Source organism: Drosophila miranda (assembly GCF_003369915.1).
Source record: "Drosophila miranda strain MSH22 chromosome Y unlocalized genomic scaffold, D.miranda_PacBio2.1 Contig_Y2_pilon, whole genome shotgun sequence".
Lineage (NCBI taxonomy): Eukaryota > Metazoa > Arthropoda > Insecta > Diptera > Drosophilidae > Drosophila > Drosophila miranda.
The window spans coordinates 22,014,082-22,033,571 of NW_022881614.1; the positions used below are offsets into that span (position 1 = coordinate 22,014,082).

The 19,490-nt window shown below is 56.6% G+C and overlaps 4 protein-coding genes across 4 annotated transcripts; 2 read left to right on the forward strand and 2 right to left on the reverse strand.

The window, feature by feature from the left end:
* Window positions 1–3,592: 3,592 nt before the first annotated feature.
* Window positions 3,593–7,423, forward strand: LOC117193880 (protein three rows-like). Its single transcript, XM_033398564.1, has 4 exons — window positions 3,593–4,441; window positions 4,501–5,499; window positions 5,551–7,042; window positions 7,104–7,423. The coding sequence occupies exons 1-4, from the start codon at window positions 3,938–3,940 to the stop codon at window positions 7,421–7,423; spliced, it is 3,315 nt and encodes a 1,104-aa protein (XP_033254455.1). The 5' UTR covers window positions 3,593–3,937.
* A 2,109-nt stretch (window positions 7,424–9,532) lies between these two features.
* Window positions 9,533–19,154, reverse strand: LOC117193883 (vicilin-like seed storage protein At2g18540). Its single transcript, XM_033398567.1, has 3 exons — window positions 18,719–19,154; window positions 17,568–18,261; window positions 9,533–9,582 (listed from the first exon to the last, which is right to left on the reverse strand). Exons 1-2 carry the CDS (start codon window positions 19,152–19,154, stop codon window positions 17,603–17,605), a joined length of 1,095 nt encoding a protein of 364 aa, XP_033254458.1. The 3' UTR covers window positions 9,533–9,582; window positions 17,568–17,602.
* LOC117193881 (FK506-binding protein 4-like) lies at window positions 10,707–11,192 on the reverse strand. The gene has a single exon (XM_033398565.1). The coding sequence runs from the start codon at window positions 11,190–11,192 to the stop codon at window positions 10,707–10,709; it is 486 nt and encodes a 161-aa protein (XP_033254456.1).
* On the forward strand, window positions 11,191–15,766 carry LOC117193882 (proteoglycan 4-like). Its single transcript, XM_033398566.1, has 2 exons — window positions 11,191–11,303; window positions 15,127–15,766. The coding sequence occupies exons 1-2, from the start codon at window positions 11,191–11,193 to the stop codon at window positions 15,764–15,766; spliced, it is 753 nt and encodes a 250-aa protein (XP_033254457.1).
* Window positions 19,155–19,490: the final 336 nt, after the last annotated feature.

A 19,490-nucleotide genomic window follows, 5' to 3' on the forward strand; every position in this document is an offset into this window, starting at 1 on the left:
CAGCCTGGACCTAACCTTGACATAAACACTCGAAAAGTCCAGCCGGGCATCATGGGCTAACTGCAGGAAATCCAGCCTTTCAAGGCTCGTTTGAGCGGCATCGAAATCCGCATTCATTCGCTCGATCTGCTCTAAGCGAGCTTGAAGTTCTGCCTCATCTAACTCGGCAAGCTCTTCCTTGGTGAGAAAGCGATCCATGGCCTTTAGTTGGCGCGCGATGGACTCGGCCTTGTGCTTGTAGAAATCTACATCACTCGGCATTGATGCGTTCGCGACATTGGTAGGCTCAGGTGCTGCCATGTTGAGGTTTTAAAAGAGTCACTCAGCACGACCGAAAAAGACACCCTGTATACGTATAAACGTGGGAACCGAAAGCAAAGGGATTACAGCTAATGCCTTTAGCTGTGCGGCTGTGCGAGCTGTCCGATTCCGCTTTGTACTCCGCTTGTGTGTATTAGTGAGTTCGCTGCACTGCCTACCGCACTGCACTGACCGAATTGTCGCGACAGAGAAATTAATAGCCAGCAATGCGTGTATGTAGGTGTATGTAAGTGTGTTTTAGCACCGAATTGTGCTTAGCCGCCGAAAATTTGCTAGGGCTAACGAATGTCGATCGCGAATGATTATTAATTGACACTGCAACTCAGAGCAGCAGAGCAAAAGAAACGAGGGGAACGTTGTGAGTTGCTACGGACACCGCAACTCTACAGTTATACCCGATACTAAGTCAGTATGGCTCTCCTCCGGCAGATGCCGCTAATATTAAACGACACGACATAGAGTGCGTGCGACAGAGACAGAAAATCAGTCTGAGCGTGACGTCACGCGCTGCGTAGCCACTGCAAATTGATTTGTTTCCCTTGGCTATAAAAATTATCTGATCTGATCCAGATTCAGCAATCAGATAGATATGGTCGTTATCTATGATTCTGCGTTTTTAGTTTTCTCGAATCTGCAATATTGTGCATGCAACAGATTTTCGTTCTTTGTGTAGGCGGAAGGGGGTGGGGCGAAATTTTGAGAAATACGTTTTATTGTGAGATCTAACAGGAGTGCGGATACTAAATTTGGTTACTCTAGCGTTAATAGTCTTTGAGATTTGTGAATATCCCCAGATTTTCGTCCTTTGCGGGGGCGGAAGGGGTGTGGCGAAATTTTGAAACAAACTCGTCTCGGTACGATATATTAGGAGTCTGGATACCAAATTTGGTTGGTCTAGCTTTTATAGTCTCTGAGATCTAGGCGCTAATGTTTTACTCTAAGCAAAGCCGCCTGTGCTACGTGTGTGTTAGAGAGAGACAGGGCGAGAAAAAATGAAATTGTTTTCTTGATGCTGGCTATAATAATAATACGATCCAATTCAGATTCTGCAGTCTAAAAGATATGGTCATTCTCTACGATTCTGCGTTTTTTGGTTTTCTCATATCTTTAAAATTGTGGATGCCACAGATTTTCGTTCTTTGTGGGGGCGGAAGTGGGCGGGGCGAAGTTTTGAAATATTTTTGTAGCAGTCACATATCACAGAAGTCTGGATACAAAACATCGTTGCTCTAGCTCTTATAGTCTTTGAGCACTAGGCGCTGAAGGGGACGGACAGACGGACAGACGGACGGACGGACAGACGGACAGACGGACGGACGGACAGACGGACAGACAGACATGGCTCAATCGACTCGGCTATTGATGCTGATCAAGAATATATATACTTTATGGGGTCGGAAACGATTCCTTCTGGACGTTACACACATCCATTTTCACCACACATCTAATATACCCCAATACTCATTTTGAGTATCGGGTATAATTACGTTATATTTTTAAACTTTCAGCTTTTTCAATGTTTTGCGGTCTACACAATTACTGCTAAGAACTTTTAACTAACTCTTAAGTCATTCCTTCTTTGAATGTAGATAAGTTAAGCGAAATCTACTTTCCCCTCCCGATTCGCGGGTAAACGAACGCAAGTCCGGCCCACAGTTTACAGCATTTTCATTGTTATCCATCTCTCTAGCCTTACCTTACCCTCTATGTTACACTTGGCTTGTTTCCCAGAGGCCAATGCCGGCTAGCTGTCGCCCCCAGGGCTGGGTAGTTCCCCTTGCCCGCCAAATGTAGACAAAAAAGGAGACATACTACTTCTCGGGACATCAAAACTAACAACAACCTAACAACAACAAAGAAAATCATAAACAGACGGCTATCAAGTGGGTGAAGCTTGGGTGTTATCACTTCGCGCTCCCGCCCTACCTGTGACCAAACACAACGTTCATTTTGGCCACCCTCTGCTGGAACGGTAACGGCTGGCCTAATCCATGGCTTACGCCACGCGTCCTCCCTCTATTTTAAATTTAATGCATCATGCTTCAATATATATCCAAGCTTTAATAATCTTAAATTGACAATTTCATCTTTCTCATTAATAAATAGCTATACTCAAAATTATCACTAACCACTAAGAAACACCAAAACGTTCGACACAAAGGCAAACAAGGAAATAACTGCTGAAATTTCGTTCAACCAACAGGGATACCCTCACCCATACGTAATGGAATATGTGTAGTTGACTGGATCCAGTTAATTTAACTCGGGCCCCTACGGAGACTTAACCTACCAAGAGCTCTTGTTAAGGGTCCCCGGGACATAAACAATAAACAATATTTTTTTCACAAATCGGTCGACCAAATACGGTGGACTGATGGGACCCCCGCGGCACCCACTAAGGGTTAATCTTCTGGCACTGAACAGCTGATCGCAGATTTAGGTTCGTGAAAGGTGTTGGTGTTTTTACATATTTTTTTTCAATGTGCGTTAAACGGTTTAAGCTAATACTAATTACTAAATAAAGAACAACACACGGAACAAAATAACATTTAATGTGGAACGGTGTTTGGAGTGCGGATTATGTTTTTTTTCTTTAAATTCAAACGACGTGGGCGATCGCTGGCCGTGGCCGGTCAGCCCTAAACTTAAATAGGTCCGAGTATACGTGTGCGCGTGTGTGTGTGTGTGAATAGGGTTTCGGGGTTGTTACCTGGTGAATGAGACCAAACGTGTGGCACGCACTGGAAGGCGATGCAACGATCGTGCGGTGTGTATAAAAATTATGCAAACGCCGTCGGTTCTCGACTATATACAATAATATAATTGCACATTTATTTCCTTATCTTAAGCAGGTTGATTATAAATTATACAAATTGTGCAAACGCCGTCGGTTCTCGACTTTTTTGTTTATTATTATTATAACTAAAACAATGATGTATCTAAATATACAATATAAGAAAAAATATATATTTACTAAAATAAATATGCTTAAATATAAATGGAATTGGTTTTACATATATTTCAAATCAATTGTCAATCGCCCGCTTTCCGACGGGAATCTGCAAAGCAAAAATTTAGATGCCGGTCGCACCTTGAATACTCTCATGGACAATACCCATAAATTTTCTAATTCAATTGTAAAGACAACATTAGGTTAGGTTAGGTTAACCCGGACGGCCCTCAGCGGGGCCAAAGACAACATTAAGACAAAAGTAATTTTGAGTGTAATAAACTTTAAAATTTATGTACATATGTACATATGTACTGAATGGTTAGTGTCAGCATCGAATTCATGCTCGGTTGCCTTCAAAATCTAGATGTCGAAAAAAGGCATGTAAAAAAGGGATAACGGAGGTTTTTTACACTGGTGCTTCCATGGGGCTTATATGAAAACAGGGCGAACATTTTTGAAACGTACACATGTCCCCTTCAGGTGTCGCCTTTGGTAAAGAAGTTAGTGAAAATTGGTTAAACTTATTTTACAATCAATTCCAATGAAAAGGAATATTTAAAATTGTGTGGTGTAGAAAATGAATTTATCAATCGGATAAAATTACGTTTTAAGAGCTGAGGGTCGTAGCTAGTAATATTAAACCGAATATTAAAATACGAGGAAATGTACAATAGAATCGTCAGTAGACTTAAGGTATTTTTTGGTATATTTTTGAGGGCTGCCATATATTTTATCCATAAGACCGCGATAGATCAGGTCACAATGAAACACACTCAAACGAAGCGAAGCGTTGGTATAAAAGTGACAATTTATTTTAATGTAAGAATTCCGAACCGAACGAATGACAAAGTGTCTGCCGATATAGTGAAACAGTTGAAAGGCACTCGATCCGATGTTGAGGCTGCGACCACGACAATTAAGCTGAAATTCAAGGAATTCAGCAAGGGCATCGGGATAAACAACGCCTCCTTTCCGCTAAGATATGAGTTGAGCGTGTTGCGCCAGCTGTGTCTCGCCTTGAAGGACAATCTGCACCAGCATGACGATCTCTACTGCGACATTGCGGCCACCATGGTACCACACGTGGAGCCCTACGAGGAGAAGCCGAGCCTGTGGGAAGCTCATCTAACGAGCCTGCGGTACATACATCATGGGCTTTGTCAGGAGGTAAGTTGAAGAACCAAATGCTTGCTAGCTGGTATCCTAATTGTACGGGTGCTTCGCAGAAATCCCTGACAGAATGCCAGAAAATGTACGGCCTAGTCCGATCGCAGCCCTGCCGCCTGCAAGGGGAGGCTGACTACAAGTTTTATTTGGACATCCATCTGACGCACTTCAATGGCATTCACTTGCAAATGCAGAAGGAGACGTTGCCCATCGCCGCCACAGATCAACTATATTACGCCTTGGAGGCAATGGGTGTCCTCTTTGACACCATGCGCCAGCGTAAAGTGGCAAAGAATGCGGCTCTCCTGGTCCAGCTGAATGATGCCCTGTTCAGCAAGCGAAGCAAAGCCTTTCTGATGTACCTGAGCGCCCTTCCGCCCGAGAGCACGACGAAAATGTACGACCCGCTTCTCAAGCTCCTGAGCTGCAGCTGGGCCACACCCAGCTCTGAGCTGACTACTCAATTCACGGAGTATCTGGGCCTGGTTCTGGCACTGATGCAGATCGACATGTTTTCCATAGAAGCGCCGCTCGAACAACAGCTGGCACTGAAGTTGCTGCGCATTTGTCGCGACCTGTACAAGGACGTCTCGCCGCAGAACTACTCCATCCAGCTCTTCTACTACTATGTCAAGCTGTTGTACGTGCGCGAGGCTACGGCGGACTTCAAGCGGACTTACATCGATCTGTGCAAGAAGTTCGTCTACTTCTTCGAGCACAAGGGCGCGACGCACGCCAAAGAGCAGTGGTTCATGGACCTGCTGGTGTTCTTCCAGCGCCTGCAGACGCTGCTTCATCAGAGCAGCAACAAGCCTCCCTTAGACATTTTTTGGCAGCAGCTCGAGGGCGACGACAGTCCCGAGGTATACACCGCCCACTTTCAACTGCTGCATGGCTGCCTTGGGCTGACGGTGAACGTAGTGAGGAGTCCGCTGGGGACCAGCTGCTCCAACGAGGCCTGTAAAAGCATTCGCAGGCATTGCCTTCTCTCCTTCGGGATGTGCGCCCTGGAAGCTTACATTAACTGGCGGCCGACGACCGAACAGAAGGCGGACAAGGTACGTCTGCCACAGCTGGAAAACCTTTTACGTAATGAGCTTTCTCTTCAGGCACCCCATAAGCCGCTCTTGGGCATTCTTGGCTACACCTTGGACGTGGCCAAGAGCATGAAGTGCCTGGGGCCCTCCGCCATGGAGCTAGTCAAGCTGGTGCGTCTACTGGCACTCGTGGCCGAAAAGGTAGCGTGTCCCGAACAAATGTCCCTTGTGCTGGCCTTCTTGGAGCCCTTGCAACATCTACAACCGCTCATCACCAGCCAGGATATGCTTAGTGTGCTCCGGCGAATCTACAAAGCCAGTGTCCACTGCAATAGCTCCGACTTGGCCAACCGTCTGCAGTCCACCTACCTTGCGGCCCAAACGAATCCCTCGCGGTTGCGTTCACAGCTCTTCGTCCACTACCAATGCCATACCAATGCCAATAATACGGAGAAGTGCGTCTACGAGTGGCACGAGTCCAGTCCTATGACCCAAAAGAAACAGCTATACGATGTGGATCTGTTGGCCGTGCTGCACTTCCTGAGTGCGCCGCCCGTACCCCTGCTGCAGTCGCTACTACGCTGCCGTCACAATGACTACCACCTGGTTCTCCTGGCACGCAAGATGCGCACCGACAGCGAGGTGGTGCGTCAGTGCGAGGAACTGCGCTCCCAGCTGCAAAGCACGGCCCTCAAGCAACCGCTCAGCCGCATGCAACAGCTGGCCATTGGCCATACCAGTATCAGTGTGCTGCTGGAGGCTTTGGAGGCACAGAAGACAAAGTTCTCGATCAAGGAGACGGCCGAGAACAGCCTGGAGGAGTTAATCGTCAAGAACAACTTGCTGGGGCTCAACATTAAGCGGGAGCATCGCCTGGTGGAGTTTGCCACATCAGCCATCGCTGGCTTCGCGCCCCTCGACTGCGACGATACACCAATCGACTGGGAAGCCCTGATCGACGATGCAGTTGCTGCAGCCATGGCTCTGTCCACCATGGGCTACATGGCGCAGGTCGATGAAGCCTGGCTGCTGATAATCAGGATTGGGCAAATGCTGGACGAGAGATTCACCTACCTGCGAGCCCTGACCCACTTCCTGGGACAAGACCATCTGAATTCTAACCAGCAGCTCCAACTCTCCGAGGAGGTGGATCGAGCGCAGGAGCTGCTCGACGATATGTGGCCTCAGCTCCAAAACGGATGGTTCTTTAAGCGCCAACATACTATAGTGATGCTCTGCCTCTGCCACATGGCCAGCTACTATGCGCGGCAGGACTGTCTGTGCCACGCCCAGCTGCTGTTGCTGCAAGCCGAGGAGCTGCGCGCCCAGTTCGATGAACGAGTGGGCAAGAGCGATATTGTGCAGATCACAATCCAGACAGTTCGCTTTCGATTGGAGTACCTGCGGAAGAAGCGGTGCAGCAGCCTGCCTAGGAGGCCGACGCCCCTGCGACAGCTAGACACGTTGGTCGACAGCGTGCGCAACTACAGCACAGTGTCCAGCGTGGACCTGGGAGCCCTGCAGCTGTTGCTGGCTGACCTCGTGCGGGAGAGCATCGGATCATGTGGATCTGAATGCCTGCCAGACGATCGAGATAAGCGATGACGATGCTGCTTCGGTTTCAGCTTTGACTCCGGCTCCCTCTCAACTGAAACGATCCCAATCTGTGCCAGCCAAGGCCACAAAGACACGCTCCGCTAGAATTGGTAGCCAACTAAAAGTACCAGAGATCATCGAATTGGACGATACCATGGATGAGACGCCTTCCACCTCATCGGCAGCCTCAGTGAAGCGGTATCCGACCAGTGATGCAAGGAGCACTCGTGCCCGCAACAGGCAACTCGAGGAAACGCCAGCGACCACGCGGGGACGACCACGTCGGAAGGTACCGGAGCCTGCACCCCAGCAGGAGACAGTCAGCCTTAGGCGGCGACAAAGAAACTGATCAGAACTGACACGTGCATAGGTTTATAATAGTTTATAGTTAATAGTTTTTTGTAGCTTGTCCTTATTCCATTTGATTGTGTATTTATAAACGTTATGGCAAGGAGATCGACCTTCTAAAATGTTCTTATTGCTTGAGCACGGGCATCAGCGAACTCTTGCAGATGTCCTGGACCCACTGACCAAACTGAATCCGATTCTGTCCGTGGTCGAAGAAGCCAGCGCCCGACTTGCAGCCCTCCTGGAACTTTCCCACATAGCGCTTTCCGTTTGCTGAATTGGTATCTTAAGTCTATCTTACTCTATTCCGACTCCGGTGCGGGTCCTCCTCGTGGTTCTCCTCTGTGGTTCGATGAGCGTGGCGCTCCCTGGGCCCCCCACGGCGTCGCCGAGCGTGGCACCGCCGGCTCTACTGACTGGGGCTAGCGATTCTTGGCACGTGGCCCAAATCCGCCTCTCAGTCAGGCGACTGACGCGTTCGCTCTCACTCGACTCCCTTGGCTTTGCGGCCCGAGGGTGCCTCACTCCTGGTGGGTTGCGCGTCAAGCGTGGCACCGTTGGTTCAAGGGATTGGGGTCTTTGGCTCTTGGCTTCACGCTCGAGTCCGCCTCTCAATCCTCACACAACGTGTTCGCTTTCTAACGCTCTTTTCCCTTTGCTTGGTCTCACTCTTGTCACTCACTGTGCACTTCACTCTTGCTAGCTCCGTTTGCTGACTGTCCCTTGTTCCTGGTCGCGGCCCTCCTCTTATAGGCTCGCTTCTGCGTCAGCGCCGCCGATGCCGCCTGGCGCTAACGGCACTTTCCGCCATGCGGTGCCCGCATTTTTCCATCGGCGTTCCTTCATTCCCTTGTCGCTTTCCAACGGGACCTGGCTGGTGGCGTGATCTCATGACCATATTTGGTCATGCGCTGGGCCACTGCCGGCCCGATCCCGTCATCCCGCGGCTCTCTCTCCAGGGGTCCTCCCCTCTCATCTTGGGTCCCCGGAGAGCTCTCCTCGGGAATTCGCCGCCTCCGGATATCCCCGGATAACGGCCGTTAGCGCTTAACCCTGCACTGCCCCCTACGTGTGGGAATACCTTTCCTCACACTTCCCCCTTTCTTTTGTTGGCGGAAAACCCCGGTTTTCCGCGTCCCAGGTTTGGGATGCTTCAAAAGCCCCGCGCGACCGGTGCGCGTGCTTTGTTCTCGACCCGGGTGCCCCCTGGCGCCCTCTTTCGGCTTCACGCCTTGCGGTGTTGCCGTACCTCTCCGATGAGCGCGATCGATTCGATTCCCCCTTACCGATAGTTCGCATAGGAGCTTTTTCCCTTTGCCCCGCCCGGTATAGGGTACGGTCGCTATTCTGACCTACTCGATATGACACAGCGTTGCCCTTACGCTCCACTCGATACAGCGTAGGGTCGTTTCTGTGCTCTACTCGATATGTCGCAGCGTGCGTATTCTACTTCCGGATCGCGAATTCCTCAATGGACTGGAAACGTACCATTTTCTCGCGATGCCGGGTGTTTTCTTTGTTTACCTTGTGCGCGTCTGGTTTTTTCTACTACCCTTCGCTGGGCCGCCTGCTTTCCGCCGGCCCTCTGGATGCTTCGGGTAAGTTTTTCCTCCCGATTCCCCGCTGTCCCTCTGCTGCAAGGTAAGACCATGTTTTTTCTTTAAAACACCCCTTTTTTTTTGGTTTTTTTTCCTTTTTTACTTGTTCTTGTTTTAAGTTACTTTCTTCTCCATTCTTCTTCTCTACTCTTCTTTTCTCCTCAATAACTAGCCCGGAATACCTCCTGCCGGGCGGTGGACACCAATAGCCGGTACCGGACGCCCCCGTCGTTGACCAGACGCTTCACCTTCCTCGCGGTTGGCTTTATCCGCGCGAGAGAGCGCGTGACGACGGCCGGCCACTCCTCGCGGTTGACGGCCCGCCACCGTGAGTTGTCCGATGCCACGATGCCTGGCGCTGGAGCTCGGGCCGGCGCGCCTCCGCCCGCTCCCCTGGGCACGACGCCTGTCGGCCCAGCTTCGGACGCTCGCCCTGGCCGGGTTCCGGCCATCGCCAAGGACCTCTCTCCCATGGCTCAGGTGAGTGTTGTTCCGCGGCCTCGTCCTTCTTCGCTTCCGCCGTTGCTCTTGCGCCGTCATCCGCTTCGCCGTCGGCCGCCACCTCGGCTTCGGGCGCCGCCGCTGGGCCCTCCGCCGTCAGTGATGTTGGCGTGTTCGTCGTGCCCTCCGTCTCGACCTCTGCCGTCCTCCCGGGCGCCTCCTCGGGCACCTCTTCGGCGGTGGGTGCCACCGCTGGGCCTGTCGACTCCTGTGGCCGTGCCCGCCGCCTCGGGTCCCGCTCGTCACTGGCGCGTGGTGCCTTCTCCCACAGTCGAGCCTCCCTCGCTTCTTGCCCGGGCTGCTGGGGCGCGGGCCCAGAGGCCCACGATATGTGCAGCGTTTGCACGTGCCACATCATGCCGTCTCGCACCGCGGAGCGCACCTCCTGCGAGACGAACGGCCCGATGGCGGCTCCCTGTGGCCCGTGCCAGTGCTGCTGCTGCTGATGCTGCTGCTGCTGACGCTGCTGCTGCTGCTGCTGATGCTGCTGACGCTGCTGCTGCTGCTGACGCTTCTGCTGCTGCTGCTGATGCTGCTGACGCTGCTGCTGCTGATGCTGCTGACCCCCTTGACCGCGCGCGTCGTCAGCCGGCGGCCGACGCCGGAACAGCTCTTCCTCTGCCCCCGGTGACGGTGGGGCCTGCGGCCGTGGCTCCTCCTCGGACTCGACGTGTTCAGGGGGTGGCTGCCAGAGCTCCTCCTCCTCCACCTCGGCTCGTCGTAGCCTCTCCTGCCACTCCTCTTCGGGCGACTGGACTCGAGCCGCCTTCGGCGCTGGAGATCACCGCCAGCCCGCCGGCCGCGCCCTCCGCCCGCGTCGCCCTTGCCTTCTCCGCTTCCGCCCGCAGACGCGCCGTCTCCCTTCGCTCCGCTGCGTCGACCCGGCTAATACACCGCTCGTGGCGCCTTTTCAGCCTCCTGCGTGGCCTTCAGCCTCTTTGCCAGCGTCAAGGCGTCCTCCCATACACGCCGTTGTCTCCGCTCCTCCGCCGCCGCGGCCAGCGCGAACCGCCGGTGCCATTCCGCGAGGCGTCGTGCCTCAGCGGCCGCGTTATCTTCCGCGATGTCGGCCTGCGTTGACTGCGGCTCTTTGACCGCGGTGTCGATCGGCGTTGTCTGCGGCTCTTTGACCGCGGTTTCGGCCGGCGTTGGCTGCGGCTCCTCGACCTGTGGGTCTGTCGGCCGCTAATCCCCTCGCCGCGCCGTCGACCTCCCCCTTGTGCGTGCCGACGACTCCTCTTCCTTGGCCGTACGCGTCGAACGCGTGGACGCCCGCTTCGAGGCCCGCTCACTGGGCTCCTCCTTCCGCGTCTCCGTGCGCCCCCTCCTTCCTCCCCCAGGCCGCTCCTCGCGCTTACTGGGGTGGGGCTTCTCGCGCTTGTCGGTGCGGGGCTCTTCGTGCCTGCTGGTCCGGGGCTCCTCGCGCTTGCCGGTGCGGGACTCCTCGCGTCTGCTGGTCCGGTTCTCCTCGCGCTTGCCGGTGTGGGGCTCCTCGCGCTTGCTGGTGCGGGGCCCCTCGCGCTTGCTGGTGCGGGGCTCCTTGCTACTGCTGGTCCGGGGCTCCTCGCGCTTGGGGTGGGGCTCCTCGCGTCTGCGTTCTCTCCGTGGCGCCGGCTCCCAGCTCACCAATTCTAGGTCACTTTCCGCCTCGGTGTACCCCGGCGATACCATGGGGGACACCGTCGGTCCCATGGATCCCGCGGTTGACACTAGCGGTGAGGCCAACAATTGTAGCTCCGGGGACCTACTCCTACTCGACCTTTGCTCCTCGCGCTCGACCTGGTACGCCTGCCGCCGACTTTGCGTATCACCCATAGCCTGATACCCGCGGCGAATCCATTTTCGCTGCTCCGCTAGGTACCTCATTAAATGCTGCTGCATCTTACCCTTTTTCTTTTTTTTCCACGTGGTCAACTTTTGAAAAGACCTGATCGAGCGCTGCTCCCGCCTTTATAAGGGCTCGTGCCGGTGTTCACCGTTCCATGTAACGGTGCCTTACATGGGCCCGTGGGACGGCTCTCTCTTGCCTTCCAGCTGGCTCTCTCGCTCGCTCCCGTTTTGAAAGTTATCCGCGCCTCTCGCCGCGTTAACCCTAGGGTGCCCCCTAATTTTGTTAGCTTTCCTTCGGTTCCCACTTTTCTTCCTTTTCCCCTTTTTTTTTTTTTTATTTGACCCTTTCTACTTCCAGGTCTGGCGACGTGTTGCCCGGCTCCGCCTTGGATCTGGTAAGCCTCCCGAGTTCTTGGGTTCCTCATCTCACCTTGCCTTTCTTCCAGCCCGTCCTTGGGTTCCAGTCCAGGGTGCTGACCGATCTCCCAGCCCGTGACCAATAGGTCCTCCGACCTTTCGCCCGTGCTGCCAAACATCGGCCCGCCCCCGGTGGCCAGCTCCGCCCGTCTCTGGATCGGCTTAGACGCGGATGTCACCCCCGTGCAGCGCCTCGGACCCAGGGATCATCCGATTCCCCAGCCGGTAGACCGCGCACGGGCGGCATCCGCCTTTGTCCCGCCATCCCCGACGTTAGCAGCTGGCTTCTATGCCCTGGACCCGGACCCGAACTTCTGCTCATCTCGGAACCCCCTTCTCGGGGCGCCCCCTCGTCCGTCGACGCACCACGCAACCCGCCCCCCCCCCCCGGGATAGTGGTAACTCGGGTGTCTTCTACCTTCTTTGCCTTTGATCAGTTCCAATTGGCTGACGAGCTAATCCTCCTTTTTTTTTTCTTGTAGGTCCAGCTGTATTGGTCCGCCGGCCGCCGTCTGCTGCTCCGTTTTACTGAACCTTAGTTGTAAGAGCATCCTGTACGGCCTTGTCCTGCGTGGCATCAAGTTGGGCCACCCTCTCCTCCCTTGTGGGCGATTCATGTCCTGCGTGACACGCGTGGTTCTTAGTTTTATTGAACCTTAGTTGTAAGAGTAACTCGTACGACCTTGTCCTGCGTGGCATCCAGCTGGGACTCTCCTTTCTGCCCCTGCCGTTAGTCTCTGTCTTCCGTGCTCGTCCACCCTTCTCCGTATGCCTCGCCCGTTGCCCCTCCTTGTGCGTCGTCTACGCTTCGGCTCCCGGGCCTGTTTTGGGGGTTCCTTCCCGGGTTGTGGCTTCAGGTCCCCTATATGCGCGGTCCGCGTCCGTTTCTCGCTGTCCTTCTTTAAGTTACAAATGACCGGGGACACGAAATCCATTATGGTGTAGAGCCCGTCATATTTCGGGGCCAGTTTTGCCGCAAACCCTTCGGCCGCGTTGGATAGATGGTGTTGCTTGGCCCATACCTTGTCTCCAATCGTGGGTTTCCACGCTCTCCTCCTCAGGTTATAATACCTCGCCTGGTCCTGCGCCGCTCTTTCGAGATTCCGCCTCACCAGTTGAAACACCTCTCTCAACTTGGCCGCGTTCTCGTCCGGAGTGTGCGTGCCCTGTCCTGTGCCAAGCGCTTCGTCATCGTATAGAGCCTTTGGTAGCCTCGGCTCTCTCCCTTGGACCACGAACGCCGGCGAGTACCCGGTGGATTCGGACACCCCTGAATTTACGGCTAACATTATCTCTGGCCATTTCTCATCCCAGTTCCTCTGGTTCCCTTCGGTGAACTGAGCTATCATAGTTTTCACTGTCCGATTAGTTCGCTCCGTCGGGTTCTCCTGCGGCGTGTACGGTGCCGTGAACTGATGCCGTACACCCATCTGCTCCAAAAACCTCTTAAAAGCTCTACTGGTGAACTGGACGCCATTATTCGTGATCACCACCTTCGGCACGCCAAACCGGGACACGATGCGCTCTCGGAACGCTTTCGTTAGTGCTTCCGCAGTGGCCTTTCTCAAGGGGACCAACTCGGTCCATTTCGAGAACCGATCCACCATCACCAATAACATGGCATTCCCATGCTTTGACCTGGGCAGAGGGCCCACGAAGTCGGCACACACCGTTGCCCACGGCTCTTCTGGCACTTGTGTCAGCATTTTCCCGGCCGCCTGCAGTTGACTTGGTTTGTAGCGTATGCAGCTTTCACACTTTCTCACGTATGTCCTCACATCTCGGTGCATCCCCGGCCAGTAGAATCGGGCGGCTACTCGGGCCATCGTCCTTCTGCCGCCCGCGTGCCCCGCCTCCGGCGAGTCGTGATTCTCTCTTATAACTCTCTCTCTTAGATCCTTCGGTACGCATAACTTCCATGATGCTATCTCTTCTTCTCCAGCCCGGTGCGGGATGTGCCGGTATATCCGGCCTGCTTCCTCGACGTAATCCGGATATTTCCTCGGTTCCGTCCTCATCCTCTCTTTGACCTTTTGAATCCATCCGCACTCTGCCTCCGGTTCGTGTCCCTTTTCTGCTTCCTCCTCCGTGGTTCTCAGGCATCGCTCCGCCAATGGCTGTCGGGACAGTGCATCCGCCATTACGTTCAGCTGCCCTTTCCTATATGCCACTTCGAAGTCGTATTGTTGTAGCTCCACCTGGCGATCCTCCCTGTTGGGCTCTCGATGCTGTTCAACCATTTCAACGCCATGTGATCCGTGACCACCTTGAAATGGTATCCCTCCAGATAGGGCTTTAGCTTTCTTATAGCCCATACAATGGCCAGACACTCCTTTTCAGTCGCCGAATAGTTCTTTTCTGCTCTATTCAGAGTCCTACTGGCGTATGAGATGACCCTCTCGCCCTTCTCCGTCTCTTGCGTCAGGATCGCCCCCAGTCCGTAGTCGCTGGCGTCCGTCTGGATCACGAATTTCTTTGAGAAATCTGGGCATGCCAACACCGGATCTGCTGTCAGCCGACTTTTTACGTCCTCGAACGCTTGTTGCTGTTCCGTTGACCATTCCCACTTGGCCTTCTTCTTCAGCAAAGTGCTGAGGGGCTGCACCAACGTGGCGAATCCCTTTACGAAACGCCGGTACCAGGAGGCTACGCCCAAGTATTGTCGTAGCTCTTTGACTGGCGGCTGCAACTCCTTAATGGCCGCCACTTTCTCGGGATCGGTGCAGATTCCGTCTCCCGTTACCAAATGCCCCAGGTAACGTAGCTCCTTCCTAAAAAATTGACACTTGTCCACATTTAGGCGCAAGTTGGCGTTCTTTAACCGTCGAAAGACTTCTTCGAGGTTGCGCTTGTGCTCCTCCTCGGTACGGCCGATGACAATGATGTCGTCTTGGTACGCGAACGCGTGTGGCATCATCTCGGGGCCTATCACCTGGTCCAATGCCCTCTGAAACGTAGCCGAGGCTGAGTGGAGTCCGAATGGCATCACCTTCCACTGGAACAGCCCTTTGCCGGGCACCGTGAACGCGGTGAACTTTCTACTGCCTTCCTCCAGTGGTATCTGCCAATATCCGTCCTTTAAGTCCAAGCTACTGATGAACCGTGCCTCCCTGAGCTGGTCCAAAATATAGTCTATTCTTGGCATGGGGTACGCATCCTTGATGGACTTCGCGTTTATCTGTCTGAAGTCCACGCATAATCTCCACTTTCCCGTCTTCTTTTTGACCATCACGATGGGTGAACTGTACGGGCTCTTCGATGGCTCAACACCCCCTCTTTCCAGCAGTTCGTCAACCTGTTGGTTGATTTCGGCTTGCATCTTGGGATTTTTGGGATAGTAACCCTTCTCCCGCACCAGCAAGCGCGAGGGGCCCCGCACCAGCAAGCGCGAGGAGCCCCACACCGGCAAGCGCGAGGAGCACCGGACCAGCAGACGCGAGGAGTCCCGCACCGGCAAGCGCGAGGAGCCCCGGACCAGCAGGCACGAAGAGCCCCGCACCGACAAGCGCGAGAAGCCCCACCCCAGTAAGCGCGAGGAGCGGCCTGAGGGAGGAAGGAGGGGGCGCACGGAGACGCGGAAGGAGGAGCCCAGTGAGCGGGCCTCGAAGCGGGCGTCCACGCTTTCGACGCGTACGGCCAAGGAAGAGGAGTCGTCGGCACGCACAAGGGGGAGGTCGACGGCGCGGCGAGGGGATCAGCGGCCGACAGACCCACAGGTCGAGGAGCCGCAGCCAACGCCGGCCGAAACCGCGGTCAAAGAGCCGCAGACAACGCCGATCGAGACCGCGGTCAAAGAGCCGCAGTCAACGCAGGCCGACATCGCGGAAGATAACGCGGCCGCTGAGGCACGACGCCTCGCGGAATGGCACCGGCGGTTCGCGCTGGCCACGGCGGCGGAGGAGCGGAGACAACGGCGTGTATGGGAGGACGCCTTGACGCTGGCAAAGAGGCTGAAGGCCACGCAGGAGGCTGAAAAGGCGCCACGAGCGGTGTATTAGCCGGGTCGACGCAGCGGAGCGAAGGGAGACGGCGCGTCTGCGGGCGGAAGCGGAGAAGGCAAGGGCGACGCGGGCGGAGGGCGCGGCCGGCGGGCTGGCGGTGATCTCCAGCGCCGAAGGCGGCTCTAGTCCAGTCGCCCGAAGAGGAGTGGCAGGAGAGGCTACGACGAGCCGAGGTGGAGGAGGAGGAGCTCTGGCAGCCACCCCCTGAACACGTCGAGTCCGAGGAGGAGCCACGGCCGCAGGCCCCACCGTCACCGGGGGCAGAGGAAGAGCTGTTCCGGCGTCGGCCGCCGGCTGACGACGCGCGCGGTCAAGGGGGTCAGCAGCATCAGCATCAGCAGCAGCAGCAGCAGCGTCAGCAGCATCAGCAGCAGCAGCAGAAGCGTCAGCAGCAGCAGCAGCGTCAGCAGCATCAGCAGCAGCAGCAGCAGCGTCAGCAGCAGCAGCAGCACTGGCACGGGCCACAGGGAGCCGCCATCGGGCCGTTCGTCTCGCAGGAGGTGCGCTCCGCGGTGCGAGACGGCATGATGTGGCACGTGCAAACGCTGCACATATCGTGGGCCTCTGGGCCCGCGCCCCAGCAGCCCGGGCAAGAAGCGAGGGAGGCTCGACTGTGGGAGAAGGCACCACGCGCCAGTGACGAGCGGGACCCGAGGCGGCGGGCACGGCCACAGGAGTCGACAGGCCCAGCGGTGGCACCCACCGCCGAAGAGGTGCCCGAGGAGGCGCCCGGGAGGACGGCAGAGGTCGAGACGGAGGGCACGACGAACACGCCAACATCACTGACGGCGGAGGGCCCAGCGGCGGCGCCCGAAGCCGAGGTGGCGGCCGACGGCGAAGCGGATGACGGCGCAAGAGCAACGGCGGAAGCGAAGAAGGACGAGGCCGCGGAACAACACTCACCTGAGCCATGGGAGAGAGGTCCTTGGCGATGGCCGGAACCCGGCCAGGGCGAGCGTCCGAAGCTGGGCCGACAGGCGTCGTGCCCAGGGGAGCGGGCGGAGGCGCGCCGGCCCGAGCTCCAGCGCCAGGCATCGTGGCCCCAGACGAGGTCGGCGGACAACTCACGGTGGCGGGCCGTCAACCGCGAGGAGTGGCTGGCCGTCGTCACGCGCTCTCTCGCGCGGATAAAGCCAACCGCGAGGAAGGTGAAGCGTCTGGTCAACGACGGGGGCGTCCGGTACCGGCTATTGGTGTCCACCGACCGGCAGGAGGTATTCCGGGCTAGTTATTGAGGAGAAAAGAAGAGTAGAGAAGAAGAATGGAGAAGAAAGTAACTTAAAACAAGAACAAGTAAAAAAGGAAAAAAAACCAAAAAAAAAAAGGGTGTTTTAAAGAAAAAACATGGTCTTACCTTGCAGCAGAGGGACAGCGGGGAATCGGGGGAGCTTGAATGAAGGCGGCGGAAGGCGAAAACGCGGGAGGAAAAACTTACCCGAAGCATCCAGAGGGCCGGCGGAAAGCAGGCGGCCCAGCGAAGGGTAGTAGAAAAAAACCAGACGCGCACAAGGTAAACAAAGAAAACACCCGGCATCGCGAGAAAATGGTACGTTTCCAGTCCATTGAGGAATTCGCGATCCGGAAGTAGAATACGCGCGCTGCGACATATCGAGTAGAGCACAGAAACGACCCTACGCTGTATCGAGTGGAGCGTAAGGGCAACGCTGTGTCATATCGAGTAGGTCAGAATAGCGACCGTACCCTATACCGGGCGGGGCAAAGGGAAAAAGCTCCTATGCGAACTATCGGTAAGGGGGAATCGAACCGATCGCGCTCATCGGAGAGGTACGGCCGCCACCTCGGCTTCGGGCGCCGCCGCTGGGCCCTCCGCCGTCAGTGATGTTGGCGTGTTCGTCTGCCCTCCGTCTCGACCTCTGCCGTCCTCCCGGGCGCCTCCTCGGGCACCTCTTCGGCGGTGGGTGCCACCGCTGGGCCTGTCGACTCCTGTGGCCGTGCCCGCCGCCTCGGGTCCCGCTCGTCACTGGCGCGTGGTGCCTTCTCCCACAGTCGAGCCTCCCTCGCTTCTTGCCCGGGCTGCTGGGGCGCGGGCCCAGAGGCCCACGATATGTGCAGCGTTTGCACGTGCCACATCATGCCGTCTCGCACCGCGGAGCGCACCTCCTGCCCGATGGCGGCTCCCTGTGGCCCGTGCCAGTGCTGCTGCTGCTGCTGACGCTGCTGCTGCTGATGCTGCTGACGCTGCTGCTGCTGCTGACGCTTCTGCTGCTGCTGCTGATGCTGCTGACGCTGCTGCTGCTGCTGCTGATGCTGATGCTGCTGACCCCCTTGACCGCGCGCGTCGTCAGCCGGCGGCCGACGCCGGAACAGCTCTTCCTCTGCCCCCGGTGACGGTGGGGCCTGCGGCCGTGGCTCCTCCTCGGACTCGACGTGTTCAGGGGGTGGCTGCCAGAGCTCCTCCTCCTCCACCTCGGCTCGTCGTAGCCTCTCCTGCCACTCCTCTTCGGGCGACTGGACTCGAGCCGCCTTCGGCGCTGGAGATCACCGCCAGCCCGCCGGCCGCGCCCTCCGCCCGCGTCGCCCTTGCCTTCTCCGCTTCCGCCCGCAGACGCGCCGTCTCCCTTCGCTCCGCTGCGTCGACCCGGCTAATACACCGCCATTGGTGCGCGACGTCTCGCTCGTGGCGCCTTTTCAGCCTCCTGCGTGGCCTTCAGCCTCTTTGCCAGCGTCAAGGCGTCCTCCCATACACGCCGTTGTCTCCGCTCCTCCGCCGCCGTGGCCAGCGCGAACCGCCGGTGCCATTCCGCGAGGCGTCGTGCCTCAGCGGCCGCGTTATCTTCCGCGATGTCGGCCTGCGTTGACTGCGGCTCTTTGACCGCGGTCTCGATCGGCGTTGTCTGCGGCTCTTTGACCGCGGTTTCGGCCGGCGTTGGCTGCGGCTCCTCGACCTGTGGGTCTGTCGGCCGCTGATTCCCTCGCCGCGCCGTCGACCACCCCTTGTGCGTGCCGACGACTCCTCTTCCTTGGCCGTACGCGTCGAACGCGTGGACGCCCGCTTCGAGGCCCGCTCACTGGGCTCCTCCTTCCGCGTCTCCGTGCGCCCCCTCCTTCCTCCCTCAGGCCGCTCCTCGCGCTTACTGGGGTGGGGCTCTTCGTGCCTGCTGGTCCGGGGCTCCTCGCGCTTGCCGGTGCGGGACTCCTCGCGTCTGCTGGTCCGGTGCTCACCGCGCTTGCCGGTGTGGGGCTCCTCGCGCTTGCTGGTGCGGGGCCCCTCGCGCTTGCTGGTGCGGGGCTCCTTGCTACTGCTGGTCCAGGGCTCCTCGCGCTTGGGGTGGGGCTCCTCGCGTCTGCGTTCTCTCCGTGGCGCCGGCTCCCAGCTCACCAATTCTAGGTCACTTTCCGCCTCGGTGTACCCCGGCGATACCATGGGGGACACCGTCGGTCCCATGGATCCCGCGGTTGACACTAGCGGTGAGGCCAACAATTGTAGCTCCGGGGACCTACTCCTACTCGACCTTTGCTCCTCGCGCTCGACCTGGTACGCCTGCCGCCGACTTTGCGTATCACCCATAGCCTGATACCCGCGGCGAATCCATTTTCGCTGCTCCGCTAGGTACCTCATTAAATGCTGCTGCATCTTACCCTTTTTCTTTTTTTTCCACGTGGTCAACTTTTGAAAAGACCTGATCGAGCGCTGCTCCCGCCTTTATAAGGGCTCGTGCCGGTGTTCACCGTTCCATGTAACGGTGCCTTACATGGGCCC

Bases quoted from the DNA above. Each gene is read 5' to 3' on its own strand.
- LOC117193881 (XM_033398565.1), bottom strand. From the start codon at position 11,192: ATGGTATCGCCGGGGTACACCGAGGCGGAAAGTGACCTAGAATTGGTG.
- LOC117193883 (XM_033398567.1), bottom strand. From the start codon at position 19,154: ATGGTATCGCCGGGGTACACCGAGGCGGAAAGTGACCTAGAATTGGTG. The intron at 18,262-18,718 runs GTCGACGGCGCG...GGTGATCTCCAG, and splicing joins GTCGGCACGCACAAGGGGTG to CGCCGAAGGCGGCTCGAGTC.
- LOC117193880 (XM_033398564.1), top strand. From the start codon at position 3,938: ATGTACAATAGAATCGTCAGTAGACTTAAGGTATTTTTTGGTATATTT. The intron at 5,500-5,550 runs GTACGTCTGCCA...CTTTCTCTTCAG, and splicing joins CCGAACAGAAGGCGGACAAG to GCACCCCATAAGCCGCTCTT. The intron at 7,043-7,103 runs GTGGATCTGAAT...CTTCGGTTTCAG, and splicing joins GCGGGAGAGCATCGGATCAT to CTTTGACTCCGGCTCCCTCT.
- LOC117193882 (XM_033398566.1), top strand. From the start codon at position 11,191: ATGGGGGACACCGTCGGTCCCATGGATCCCGCGGTTGACACTAGCGGT. The intron at 11,304-15,126 runs GTACGCCTGCCG...CTCCCGCACCAG, and splicing joins TGCTCCTCGCGCTCGACCTG to CAAGCGCGAGGGGCCCCGCA.